The sequence below is a fragment of the Triticum dicoccoides genome, chromosome 5B (assembly GCF_002162155.2).
Source record: "Triticum dicoccoides isolate Atlit2015 ecotype Zavitan chromosome 5B, WEW_v2.0, whole genome shotgun sequence".
Lineage (NCBI taxonomy): Eukaryota > Viridiplantae > Streptophyta > Magnoliopsida > Poales > Poaceae > Triticum > Triticum dicoccoides.
In genome coordinates this window covers 565694613-565707831 of record NC_041389.1, presented here as the reverse complement: position 1 = coordinate 565707831, position 13219 = coordinate 565694613, and the positions used below count along the sequence as shown (strand labels likewise).

The following is a 13219-nucleotide window of genomic DNA, read 5'->3' as shown; positions in this document are numbered from 1 at the left end:
AAGACCAGAGGAAGCTAGACATCTCGAAACTACTTAAGCATCTATGAATCAAAATATTCAGAAAAATGTGCTTGTTTTTATTTTATATATCTAATTTTTTTCCTGAAAATAAATAAAATTTTATTTTAAATTACAATAAATAAATTGAGATAAAAAAACGAGTCCTCAAATTAAACCCCTTGCAGTTTTGGGCTCTGTTACGGGCCTCTTCGGCCCAGGGCTAACGACCGGTGGTGGTCCGACTCGGTTCCCCCGTCTTTGCCTCTCCCGAGCCGGAGAGAGGAGGAGAGGAGGACAGAGGCTTCCGTTAAGATCCAAACTCCTCCCCCCTCCCGGCTGCTCGCTGCTTCTGGACTCCACCGTCCGATCCGGGATCTACCAACCCAGCGCGCGTGAGATCCCGCCGGAGTCCGCCCACCCCGCTCGCGGCAGCCGCAGCCTACCTCGCCGCCCCTGTCGCTGCGCCGGTAATCAATCCATCCTCCCCTGTTTCCTTCCTCCTGTGATCGTTTGGTCGCTGCAATCTGTTGGTCTGGTCGCTTTGTTTCTCGGCACTGCAGCTCGTAGGCTTCGATTACAGGCAGCTCGGCTGCGTCTCCGCGCGTCGTGTAAATCTCAGGAGCTCCTGAAGCCCTAAGTCAAGAAATATCGTAGCATTTCCACTAGCTAGTGTCTGAGGGTGGGTGAAATGACGCTTTACACTACAAAATTTGAAGAATAAGGAGATACCCTTTTTTTTTATGGAACACAACGATTCCATAAGCAGAGACTTTTACTGCTGTGATGTTGATATGCATTGCGCTCCTTTGCTTTATAGTTTATACTAAGTTATACTAACCCCCTCACCGGAACTCTGAACAAACATTGCCTGGCTTATATTCTAGGCTCTATAGCAGGGCTCTATACGCAGAGACTTTTATTGCTACGATGTTGATATGCATTGTGCTACGCTGCTTGATACTGTTTATTAATGTGACAAAGTGATATATAGTGATCCCCTCCCCCAAATTCTGAACAAATAATGCTTGGCTCATATTATAGGTTCCAGCACGGGGGCAACGCGTTTCTATTCCAGAATCTAATTCTGCCTTCCCTGCAAAGAGGGATTCCGAAGGACTGGTGACGCTGAAGTTCTCGTGATGGCTGCCGCAAACGGACTAGCCCATGCATCTGCCAAGAAGCCCTTGTTCACATTTGGCGTCATTGCTGATGTCCAGTACGCCGATATCCCAGACGGCTGCTCGTTCCTCGGCGTCCCACGCTACTACCGGCACAGCATCAGCGTCCTTCAAAGAGCTGTCAGCACATGGAATGAGCAAGGCAATATCAATTTCTCCATCAACTTTGGAGACACCATCGACGGGTTCTGCCCAAAGGACAAGTCGTTGTGGGCAATGCAGAAGGTCATTGACGAGTTTGAGAAGTTCGATGGCCCGACCTACCACATGTTTGGCAACCATTGCCTCTACAACCTTCCTCGGAGCAAGCTGGTGGCATTGTTGAAGATGCCGACGGATTCTGATCGCGCGTATTATGACTTCTCACCATGTCCTGAGTACAGATTTGTTGTTCTGGATGCTTATGATTTCAGCGCACTTGGCTGGCCTCATGATCATCCTGTAACCGCAGCAGCATTGAAGCTCCTCGATGAAAAGAACCCAAACACCGACAAGAACAGCCCTGACGGTCTTTTTGGCGTCGACAGGCGGTTTGTGAAGTTCAATGGTGCAGTTGGCAAGGAGCAGCTGTCCTGGCTCAACGATGTCCTCCAGGATGCATCGGACCGCCGGCAGAACGTCATCCTATGCAGTCATCTCCCAATGGACCCTGGCGCAGTGTACCCAGCAGCTCTTATGTGGAACTATGATGAGGTGATGTCTATCGTTCGACGATACAACTGTGTTAGGGCCTGCTTTGCCGGGCACGACCACAAGGGTGGCTACTCAGTGGACTCCCACGGCGTGCACCATCGCACCCTCGAGGCTGCGCTGGAGTGTCCTCCCGGCACCAGTGCATTCGGGCGTATCGAAGCCTATCCTGACAAGCTATTGCTTGTAGGCTCTGATGGAATGGCTGATACTGAAATGTGTTTTCGGTCATCGGATCGAGCTGCGCTGTAGAGTAAAATCCATCTGATTTCATTATTTTGACGTTTGGTACTGCCATTGAGAGAAAACTAATGTGACTTCCTGTTGTCTGACGACACGATTACATGTAAATAACATTGAAAGTGGTGGAATAAATAATGGAACTGCTGTAATGCTTACTTCACTATTTGGGCACTGCTGAATGGAGCATAGTGTTAGGCTCTATTATTCACGAGTCTTTGTTGTAAAATGTAACAAATGCAATATTATTTTGGATGGAAAATTCATGTAAGTGGTTTCAGTATTTGTACTCCATTAAGGATGGCATTTTTTAGGGGATTAAGGATGGCATGGATAGGGTATGGGGCGGGTACAGTAATCACATACCCAAGCCCAAAGCCCACCCGTATCTACATCGTGTAATGTTTCTATTTTTGTATCTTTGAATATATCTTTATCTTTACAGACACAGACACTCATACATACGCGCATATATTCCTCCCTATGAATGCACACCTTGCCTCTATGAGCAAATTCGAAAGACCGAGCCGGCACGTCATCATGTGATTGAGAAAATCACCACCGATGCCTTTGTAGTTGACGGGCACGTCATCTTGTGATTGAGAAAATCACCACCGATGCCTTTGTAGTTGACGGGCACGTCATCTTGTGATTGAGAAAATCACCACCGATGCCTTTGTAGTTGACAGGAACGCTTCATTCCACTGAACGCTCGTCGCCGGAAGGCCTGAAATAAATCCAGAATGAGCATCAGCTTCAATTATAGGTTTTGAATCCCAGGACTGGGATATCACTGTCCTTTTAACCATCCAACATGGTTTGACTTCCTTTTGTTTGACTGTGACATATAGCTGGTGGTTTGTTGGTTAAAGTAGTGGTCAAAATTAGTGTTCAAAATGCATGTACACTTTATAATCAGGGAAGTTTCTTTTACAACGACTGCTATACGGACGACACAATTGCGGCCGATTTACAGCCGACAAGCTGCGGCAACCATCAGATTCGGTTGGGCAACACTTGTTCCCCATTGATTAGAGGATCGTGCGCATTTCTGCCGCGAACGTCATTTGCACAGCAATGTCGTTCTCTTTATGCAAGTGAGGCCTAAATCCAACACCTTGATGGAAATAGAGCCTCAAGTTCAACAGCCTCTGTGTCTATCTCTGGGCTTCATTACAGGCCTCCTCGGCCTAGAGCTCACGACAGATCATCGGCGGTGGTCTGTCGCGAGGGCTATGTCTCGCGTTAAGCGAGATAGTAGCATCTCTTGCTGAAGCTTTTTTCCCCCTCGCGTTGTATTGGGCCAGCCATTCAAGCGCACATATTACATAAAAAGAGCACAAGAAAGGTGTGAAATCAGGATCAATCCCTGGTCTCCAGGGAGATCCCTCGCTGCGATAACCACTCCGCCCAAGTCCCCTTCGCTGTTAGAACTAGGGGTGCATCCTCCTTGAGGCTATTCGAGCCAGTTTTCTTTGATTTTTATTTGTTTTATTCGTTTCTTTTTTTTCCTCTCCGGTATTTCCTTTTTTTGCATTTTCTCCTCATTTTTCATTTTCTTTTTTTACTTTGTATCTATTTTGGTTTTCTTTGTTCTTTGGTTATTATTCTACATTTTTCGTATATATCAACAACAATTTTCTAATACATGTCTAACATTTTTTCAATACAAATTATACATTTTTTCTATACAAAGTTTTAATATTTTTCCAATACAAATTATAAAGTTTCTCTAAACACAGTTTTAACATTTTTCAAATACAAGATTAACAATTTTTAATACATGGTCAACATTTTTTCTAGTTTTCATAGAAAAATATTAACTTTTTAAGTATATTATTAATATTCTTTATATACACATTTAAAATTTTCTAAATTATTGATTAACATTATTAAACACTTGTTCAACATTTTTTTCAAATGCGTGATTAACATTTTTATATACATGATCAAATTTAATCATCATTTTTTAACACATGGTCAATATTTTTTCTATGCACATTTGACATTTCCCGAATGTTTGATTAATATTTTTTAAATATGTGTTCAATTTTTTTACAAATGCTTGATTAACATTTTTTATATGCATGATCAAAAAATTTCATCATTTTTTAATATATGATCAATAATTTTTCTACCTAAAACCTTAAAAGTGCATACGCACTAATTGGAGAGAACGGGCGGCCGGCCCGCGACCGCAGGATCGCTCGCGATCGGCATCGCGTGAGTGCGAGGTGTCCCTGGTCAATTTCGTGCAACCGCGCATCATGGGCGGTTTGTCCTTATCCGGGACGAGCGTGGACCCACATGTAAGCGGGCGTGGCGTAGATTGTGGGCGGCCGTTTTCGAAACACGAGTCGTTCTCGCCCTTTCTCCCCCCTTTCTCTCCCGTTCCTCCCATTATGCGCTCCTCTCCTCCGCCCTCGCTCTCGCTCCGGGGCGATTCGCGCCGCTGCTCTCCAAATCTCCAGTGGACCGCGGGGGGATTCATTGTTGGCCCTCGTCGGCGCTGCAAGTACCCAGTGCATCCCGCATCCCTCCTTTCTCTGTCTCATCGCCGGGGGTCTAGGTCGTCTCGAGGCCGTCGGTGGCGGAAATGGCGGGCTGGGATTCCTAGGGTTCCTATGGCGTCAACTGCCTCGTATGGTCGATTTGGTGTAGACGTGTCGTGTGTGCTTTCGTTGGACTCTCATGTCCTTGGATTTGTGCGGCGGCAAGGGAAAGTGGTGGTGGGGATTCATGGCGGGAGGGTGTGTTGGTGTCGGTGGAGTGGTTGTTGGAATTTGCGGTCGATGCAGACGTCCGCAGAGGCCTTTTGTTGTCCTTCCCCTCTCTGTCTCGTCGCTGGGGATGAGGCTGTGGCCGGGTTGACAGTGGCGGATCTGGCGGGCTGCATAGGGTCCCTTTTCTGCCCCTTTCTATGCTTGCTTCGATTTTGTGCGGTTGTAAGGGGTAGTGATGGTGGGGATTCATTACCGAGTGTTTTGTTGGTCATGGCCAAGTGGTGCTTGGGAATTTTGCGGTTTGAGGTACGTGTGCGCCCAATATACCGTCCATATACCATGTTCTGGTCCTTGTTACGGTTTTTGTTGTTGGTAGATGATGTCCTAGATGTGTGCAATGCAATGGCTGATTGAACTAGTTTTTGGTTTAGTTGCACAAAATTCTACCCAGTTGGTTGCATCCCTTTTTTAGTTGGCTGTTCACATGTTCTGCACTTTGCATTAGTTGTCATGCTTAGTTTGCTTCCTATTTGTACTAGGTTGGTTGTCTATATATTGTTCAGTTGCACAAGTTGGTAGAGATTTAGGTAGAGATTTTCTATTAGTTGCACAAAATTCTATCCGGGCTTCATTCACATGCTAGTTGGCTGTCCTTATGCACTGTTCAGTTGCACAAGTTGACTGCTCAGTTGGCTGCATCAGTTTTACTAGTTGGCTGTCCATATGTTCTCACTTGCACTACTTGTCCTGCTTACTTGGTTTGCTATTTTGCACTAGGTTGACTGTCTATATGTTGTTTAGTTGGCTGCATCCATATACTAGTTGGTTGTCCACATGTTCTACATTGTACTAGGTTGGCTGCTAGGTTATCATGCTTAGGTTTGCTTCCTGATTTTGTACTAGGTTGTCTATATGTTGTTTGAGTTGCAAAAGTTGCTCTACTTCCGTGTTCGAGTTGCCCCTGTAGGTGCCGTGCTGGTGCACCTAATTATACATATATTCCAGTTGGCTATATTAGTTGGCTTTTTGTTTGTCCCAGTTGCACAAATTATCATACTCAGCTGGCTGCCTTTAGTTAACTATTTTTCTGCCTAGTTATTTCTTGCCTTAGTGAAACTAGTTGGCTTATAAGCTGTCCAGTTGCACAAGGTTGACTGCCCAATTGGCTGCATCACTGTAGTAGTTGGTTGTCCTCATGTTTTACAGTTTTTTTCACTAGGTGTTCTGCTTATGTGTAGAGGTCTGTAGATCAAAGCAAGCTTTTATGTTTTGTCTAGTTCATTTGCGCATCTTCTAACTATGTTTTCTTTTCTTGTATTCCCCCCACAGGCTAAAAATAGTTATAATAGGAGGAGATGCGGATGGCAATGAAGGAGATGTATTTTTCTCATTTTTTCTGCGTCTTTGAGTTGTTTTCAACTTATCCATGTATGCTTATGTCCTTTTTTTCATGTTTTTTTGTTGCTTAATTAGGGTTCTGGAAGTCAGACCCTTCGCCGAAGGACTAAGCGTGTTGCTAGTCGCCAGCCATGCCGTGCACCTAGTGTTCATGAGGGAGAGGAAGTTGAGGCAAGTGGCATGCTGATGACACAAGCACCTTATTTTGGTTTTGTTTGGGTCATATAATAAAAAAATCCCATGCCCATGTTTTTTTATTTTCTTAGGATGTTGATTGGTTTCGGGTTGTAAAGCGGACTAAACGTGCAGCAGCAGCAGGGCGAGCTAAATCATCTACCAGGGTAAGTAAATCCTTGAATATCAATGTTTCTCGGGTTTTTTAGGCGCTGATGAAATTATGCAGCCGTTGGCACCACTATTTTGTTCTAGTTGCTCAATAATCATCTTGTAGTTGACATCACTGGTCATCTTGATGTAAATATAGTTTTCGCAGAAGTTGACAAATGTTGGCATCTTTGTAGCTGACATCACTGGTCACCATTTTTGTGCAGGCAACAGTTGGTGGAGGAGCTGCCTCCTCTTCCGTAGCAGATGCTGAGGTATGTGGTTTTTTTGTGTGTTTATGAGATATTGAACAATTTCTTGCAAACCTTTTTTTAGTTGTTGTTATCTTCTTTCCAATATCATGCTTTATCGTTGCACATCCCCTAGAACTTTTTGTAGTTGTCAGGTCTAGTATGTTTTCTTAGTTTTCTTGCAGGTTGCACACTAGTAGTCTTCAGTTTCCATGATGAGCTTTCTTAGTTGCACAAAAACATCATATTAGTTGGCATGATCCATTTTATATTTATATAATTTTAGCAATACTGATCCAAATGATCATTGCTAGTTTTTTCTCAGTCCAGTTTTCTGTCTTGTGTTTAATTTTTTTTTCAACATCAGGCCAGCGGTGAAGGAGTTGAGGTGGCTGCCCGGGAAGATGTGGAGTGACCATCACAAGCTGGCAGGATAAGGGCATCACCAGGGCGGTTTGCGAAGTTCAACAGCTTGCTATCCCCGCCGCAGAAGTCTGAGCTAGTCTCAAGGTTGTTTGGGGGCCTCTTGAACTTATCAGATACACTTCCAAGGGACTTCAATAAATTTCTGGTGCGGTCCTACCAGCCAGAGACCTCTGAAATGGTGTTCCCAGGCAGGGGAATGATCCGTGTCTATGCTGACAGTGTTCAAAGGGTATTTCATCTTCCTAACAAGGGTCAAAAAGTCAGATATGTAGTTGACAAGGATGCAACTAGGAGATTCAGAGAGGCTTTCAACATACGTGGAGATTCTCATCCCCAGATCACTACATGGTGCAAGATGATTAAGGATATGGCGGGAAGAACGGATGACACATTCTTTATGGCCTGGCTTGCGGTTGCATTCAGCACTTTCCTAGCACCAACCACGGCCCTGAGGCTGAGCCCAAAGTGCTACGGACTCGTGCTAGATCATCCAAACCTTAAGAACACAAACATCTACCTTTTTGTAGCAGAACACATTAATGAAGCTTTCCGGAACATGGACCAGGCGAAGCAAACTATTTGTTGCTGCTTGTATAACTTGATGGTGAGTGAAAACTAGCACTCCCATGTGTTTTTCTTCTTTTTGTGCAGTTATAGTTTATGAAAATACCCCTCATAATAACTGAAGTTGGGTTTCCTTTTTTGGTTCTGCGGCAGATCCTATACCTTGACGCGCTCGTTCATGACATCCCAGAAAGCAACTGCACGATACGAGTGAATGCATGGGACAGTAACCTAATTGCCAAGGTGATCAAGAAGGACTCAATCTCTCCTGGTGTGTTTGGCAAATTACAAGTGAGTTCCCTTTTGTTTTTTTCAACAGTGGCTATTTTTATGTTCTATTCATTTCTGCTCAGTTTTAATTCCTTGGTAGCTGCATATATGCTTTTGAGATCAGCTTTTTGACACTTGTTGGTAGTTGCACAAAATTTGTAATTAGTTGGCACAATAATGCCTGTAGTTGCACAGCTTGTAGCTCTAGTTTGGCATCTGGACACATGTTCATTTTTATATGACACATCATATGTTTCAAGTTGCACAGTTTTACTTATCTTGTTGCACAGATGTGTGATATCAGTTGGCAGAAACATTTTTTTAGGTGACCTATGGGGTGCACAGTTTTTTTGGTTTGTGCAGTTGCATACATGTAGATTCCAGTATGCCCAGCATTTTGTTGTAGTTGCACAGATTATAACATTCTGGTTTTCGTTCAACACAATATCTATTTTGATAACCTTGTTCTTTTCTTTTTCTCCTTTTTACATCAGCTTAAATAGGAGTATAGGGGCACGGAGCAGACACCACTATTTGGTGGTCTTTTTCAAGCTCAAGCATTCGTTGCATCCAAATTACCACTTACAATCCACAGGTAAGTCTTTTGCATAAAGGAGTTTCGATCATTTACCGACATTTTGTTTTTTTAATTGTTTCTAATTGAATGAGTACTCAATTTTTTTTGTTGATGCAGAAAAGGGCAAAGATTGCCAAAGTGGTCAATGACTTGTGCAAGGCAGTACTGAATAGGTTGGCACCTTCATTGAAGCAATTGCCAAGATTCATGATGAGGAATCGAATACTGATCCATATGTACAGCAGACATCAACGGGAACCGCTCCATCACGCCGTGCTCCAAAAAGGAAGAGACGGGTTTCACCTATACAAGAAGAAGAAGAGTTTGATGAGGAGGAGTCAGAAGAAGATGATGAAATGGAGGTACCACAAGATGTTGAAGTTGACGGGGACACATATGAGGATGAATCAGAGGAGGAGGACAAAGAGGAGGATGACAAAGAAGAAGAAGATGAGGAGGAGGATGAGGAGGAAGAGGAGGAGGAGGACAAAGAAGAAGATGGGGAGGAGGAGGAGGAGGAGGAAGAGGAGGAGGAGGACAAAGAAAAAGAGGACAAAGGAGAGGAGGAGGGAAAGGAAGAAGATAGTGAGGCAGAGGAGGAGGAACAAGAAAATGAGGCCAAATAAGGAGATGGAGACAAAGCTGTTGATGGCAGTGAGGGGGGAGGAGATGACGAGGAAGAAGACAAGGATGTTGATCCTGATGATCAAAGGGGATCCAATGGAGGCAGTGACAACTCCGATGATGATGACGATGACAATGGCCCTGGTTCTGGTGGTACAGGCGGCAACACAACCAAGGTGAGTAGGAGCTCTACCAACCCTGCCAGCAGTAGCAACTCAATGAGCAGCAGGAGCACACTACAGATGTTGATTGACAAAACTTGCTGGAAAGAGAAGAATTTGTCAAGTCAAAGAAAAATGATGAAGCAGAGTCTCAGGGGAGCATTGATATGTTCAAGCTGTGCAACATGAATCCAGCTTTGCCAACCACTTTCCCTGTGCCAGACTTCCATGAGCGAGAGTTCTGTGACAAGATATATTTTGCTATTGACCAGAAACTGTTCTTCTTGAGTGAGGCTGAAAAGAATCCAGTTGACATGGAGGAAGCAGGGAAGGGTCTTGACTGAGTTCATTCGAAGGATAAATACAAGGAATATTTGAAGCGGCTTTCAGATATCAACTCCAGCAAGAGCAAGGAAGCATGTATGGCAAACCCTCATGTGGTCCAGAAGAGCAAATGAGTTATAATGAAGAAGAATCTGAAGTTGCCTCAAACCAAGCAACAGATGCCGAGGGCAGATGTAGAAATAAATGTAGAGAAGGAAGTTGTGGCGCAAACTGTTGTGCCAACTATAGTGATTAGAGAGCCAACCACCACTCAAGATGTGTCAGCAATTCCTGTTGAGCCTACAACCATCATAGAAGTTCAACAGATCAAGGGGAAGATTTCTCTATCAATAGCCCCACCTAAACCATCTAAGCAGCAAAAGATTGTCAAGTTTGCCAAGGGCACAAAGGCGGAACAGGACAGAAAAGGTGTGGGGTCCAGACATGAGACAGAACAATGTGCCACAACCATTAATGCAGGACTGCCAAGTTCTGCTAGTTTGCTGCCAACTCAGGCTGCAAAGATGCCAACTACAGATACTAGTGTACCAACTGAAGTGTCAATTAGCACGCGGATCACAGTCAAAACTATCGCTGTTGCTCAGGAAGACACAACTGCAACCGCAAGCCCCAAGGTGACAACTCATAGAGATTCTTCAATGCCAAACATGGAAGGAGGTCATCAATCTGCCAAACTGCCATCTCCAAGAGCTATCACAGAGCATCCAAGCAAGCGTTCATCACCAAGAGCTGATTTTCAGCACACATTAACATAAGAGGAGGTGTTCAACATTGTAAGCAGGTGCAAGCCTCCCAGGCCGCCAACCACAACATTACTGTGAACCAGGTCAGCGAACGATGCACCTGTGAATGTGCCGAAAGGAGATGCCCCTAGCCTTCAACCCATGCGCAGATCAAATTCTTACAGCTATCATGGTGACGGGTACTGCGATGCACCAACCTTTGACCTGGGCATAGATGATGATGCTGGGCCTGCTGGAGCACTTGCTCCAGTAGCACAAACAGGGGAAGCCAACGTGGTTGTCATAGATGAGGATGAGTTGCACCCAGCAACTGTGAACAGAGGATGCGTTGCTGCTGATGCTGGCAAGGGATTAGCTCACCAACCAGATGTTGGATCACCAGACAGCTGCCACACCCTGATATGCGAAGAATCAGCAGTTGGCACGAGCAGTTCTTCAGGACCACCTATTCCACGAAGACAGAGGAGGGAAATAAGGCCCGGAGCATCTCAAAGGTCTTCATTCATTGATTACAACAAAAATAAGACCTTCAAATCCAATGAGGCAGTCAACAAGCTTTACGCTGCCATCGTGTATTGGGTCAGGCATCACCCAGAAGCAAATGATGATAATACCAGGTAAACCAACACCCCACAGCCTATATACATATCTTTTTCAGTTGCACAGTACCACCCACTTAGTTGCACAGCAAGCAGAGCATGTTGCACAGAACAGTGCTTTTAATTGCACACTCTTGTTTTTTTAATACATATTTCTTTCTTTCTGTGACCCTTCAAGCTAACTTTGTCTTTCATTTCTTTAAAAAAAAATTGCAGCCCTGAGATAATCAGGTATGGTAATTTCTACATTTCTTTAAAGGAGTTAGTTTATTCCATGAAGCCAAAGCAATGTCTTCCAAAAATTGTTATTGAGACTGGAATCATACACATCATGGATAACTTATCAGAAGGGTCAAAGAAAGTCGTTATGCCACTGAGGATTTCTGTAAGATTTTTCAAAAGCTTTGTATCCTCTTCCTTTTTTTGTACCACTTTTGTTGACCAACCGGGGAGTCTTTTCATATAGAAAGGAGGTTGAGGCATGTTTATAATTTCTGCAGATCAACGTACAGCAAGGGCTCCACAATGTGAATGAGATAAACAAGAAGTTTGAATACAAGAACCGTCTCGACAAGAAAGACTTGGTCAGTGCTATGCCCACATGATCCATCTCTTAGTTGGCACTCACAGCATGTTCATTTGCACATGACATATCTATTAGTTGGCAACTACCTTCTGCCAACCTGTTTCAACTTCACCATTTTTGTAGTATTTTTTCTTACCTACAACGTGTATCTGTGTCTGAATCATTCACATGTGCAGGTCATGCTGCCAGTGCTTGAGTGCGATAATGTAAACGACCGTGAAGGAGGCAGACATTATTGGGTCTTCAACATCAACTTGAGGGACGGACGTTTCGAAGTCCTTGATTCAAACAGGAAGCTAGAACACATAGAGTTGATGAACACTGCCTCTACGATCGCGGGGCAGTACTCCAACTATGGAGGAAGCATTACCCAAAGCAGAGCATCGAGCACTTCCAGGTTATTGACATTGACGTACCGAAGCAGATTGGCAAGTAAGATAAGAAGCATTACATTCTTCTCTATTTTTTCAATCAATCTGTAGTCTTAAAAATTTCCTACATGTACAATCTTTAGTTTTTTTAAGACACACAACTAGTTTGCAATCTATTTTTCATTTTTATGACTTTCTCATGGATCATCTAGCCAGTTGCACAGTTGAACATTAGTAGTTGCATAGTGCCACATAATTAGTTGCACAGTGCCACATAAGTAGTTGCACAGTGACATATAATTAGTTGCACAGTGCCACAGAGTACATTGTCTTATTGGTTTTAAAAGCCTCCAACAAATTTTCTTTTTCCCCACTGCAGCAATGAGTGTGGTCTGTTCACACTACTTAACACCACTGAGTGGAACGGGAGCCTACTGCCCAACTATGAGCCCAGGGAAACACTCAACATCAGGAAGAAGCTGGCATATGATTGGGTCACCAGCACGCACAACTCCGCCCCATGGAGGAAGTTGCTGAGATACGAAAAGGACTAGGTCAGTACTCTTTTTTATTATTTGCCCTTTTTTCAATGCCTTGCTAGTTTGCACAATTTTTAGAAAGATTTGTAGTTGCATATTAGTAGTAATTCTGTTGCAACTCATTATCATCACTTTTGTTCACACATTAGGAGAACTGGGCATACAATTGTTCAACAACTAAATATTAAACAATTTGTCAACAAAGGCACAAATGACAACCATTTTTACACAGTGCATTAACTAATTCAAGGAAAACAACTTAGAGAAGAGAAAGCATAGATGCTGAATGTGTCCACTTTGGCCCCTAAATTGCTCAAAAACCATCATTATGTTCCCTTTTCCCTTTTTTGATACAAACAATACAAGAGAATCACAGCTGTCTGAGTGGACACACACCAGCAGCGCGCTCTGTAGATTGGCAGTGGCTGCATTTGTTTTTCTTCTTTCTGTGTAGCTCCAGCGTCGATTTGTATCGTCGACTCTTCTCCCTACCCTTTGTAGTAGACTTTGGAGGATCCCTAGGCACAAAATCATCATAGGCTTGTGCTGGGGATGCATCCTCCAACGGGGCAGGACCATCACGAGGTTGTGTTTGATCACCTATGGAATA

At 43.8% G+C, this 13219-nt stretch overlaps 1 protein-coding gene across 1 annotated transcript; it reads left to right on the top strand.

Moving 5' to 3' along the window:
• Nucleotides 1–274: 274 nt before the first annotated feature.
• LOC119311651 (manganese-dependent ADP-ribose/CDP-alcohol diphosphatase-like) lies at nucleotides 275–2388 on the top strand. Its single transcript, XM_037587315.1, has 2 exons — nucleotides 275–467; nucleotides 1042–2388. Exon 2 carries the CDS (start codon nucleotides 1140–1142, stop codon nucleotides 2118–2120), a length of 981 nt encoding a protein of 326 aa, XP_037443212.1. The 5' UTR covers nucleotides 275–467; nucleotides 1042–1139; the 3' UTR covers nucleotides 2121–2388.
• Nucleotides 2389–13219: the final 10831 nt, after the last annotated feature.

Excerpts from the sequence above, each read along its gene's own strand:
- LOC119311651 (XM_037587315.1), top strand. The coding sequence starts at position 1,140 with ATGGCTGCCGCAAACGGACTAGCCCATGCATCTGCCAAGAAGCCCTTG.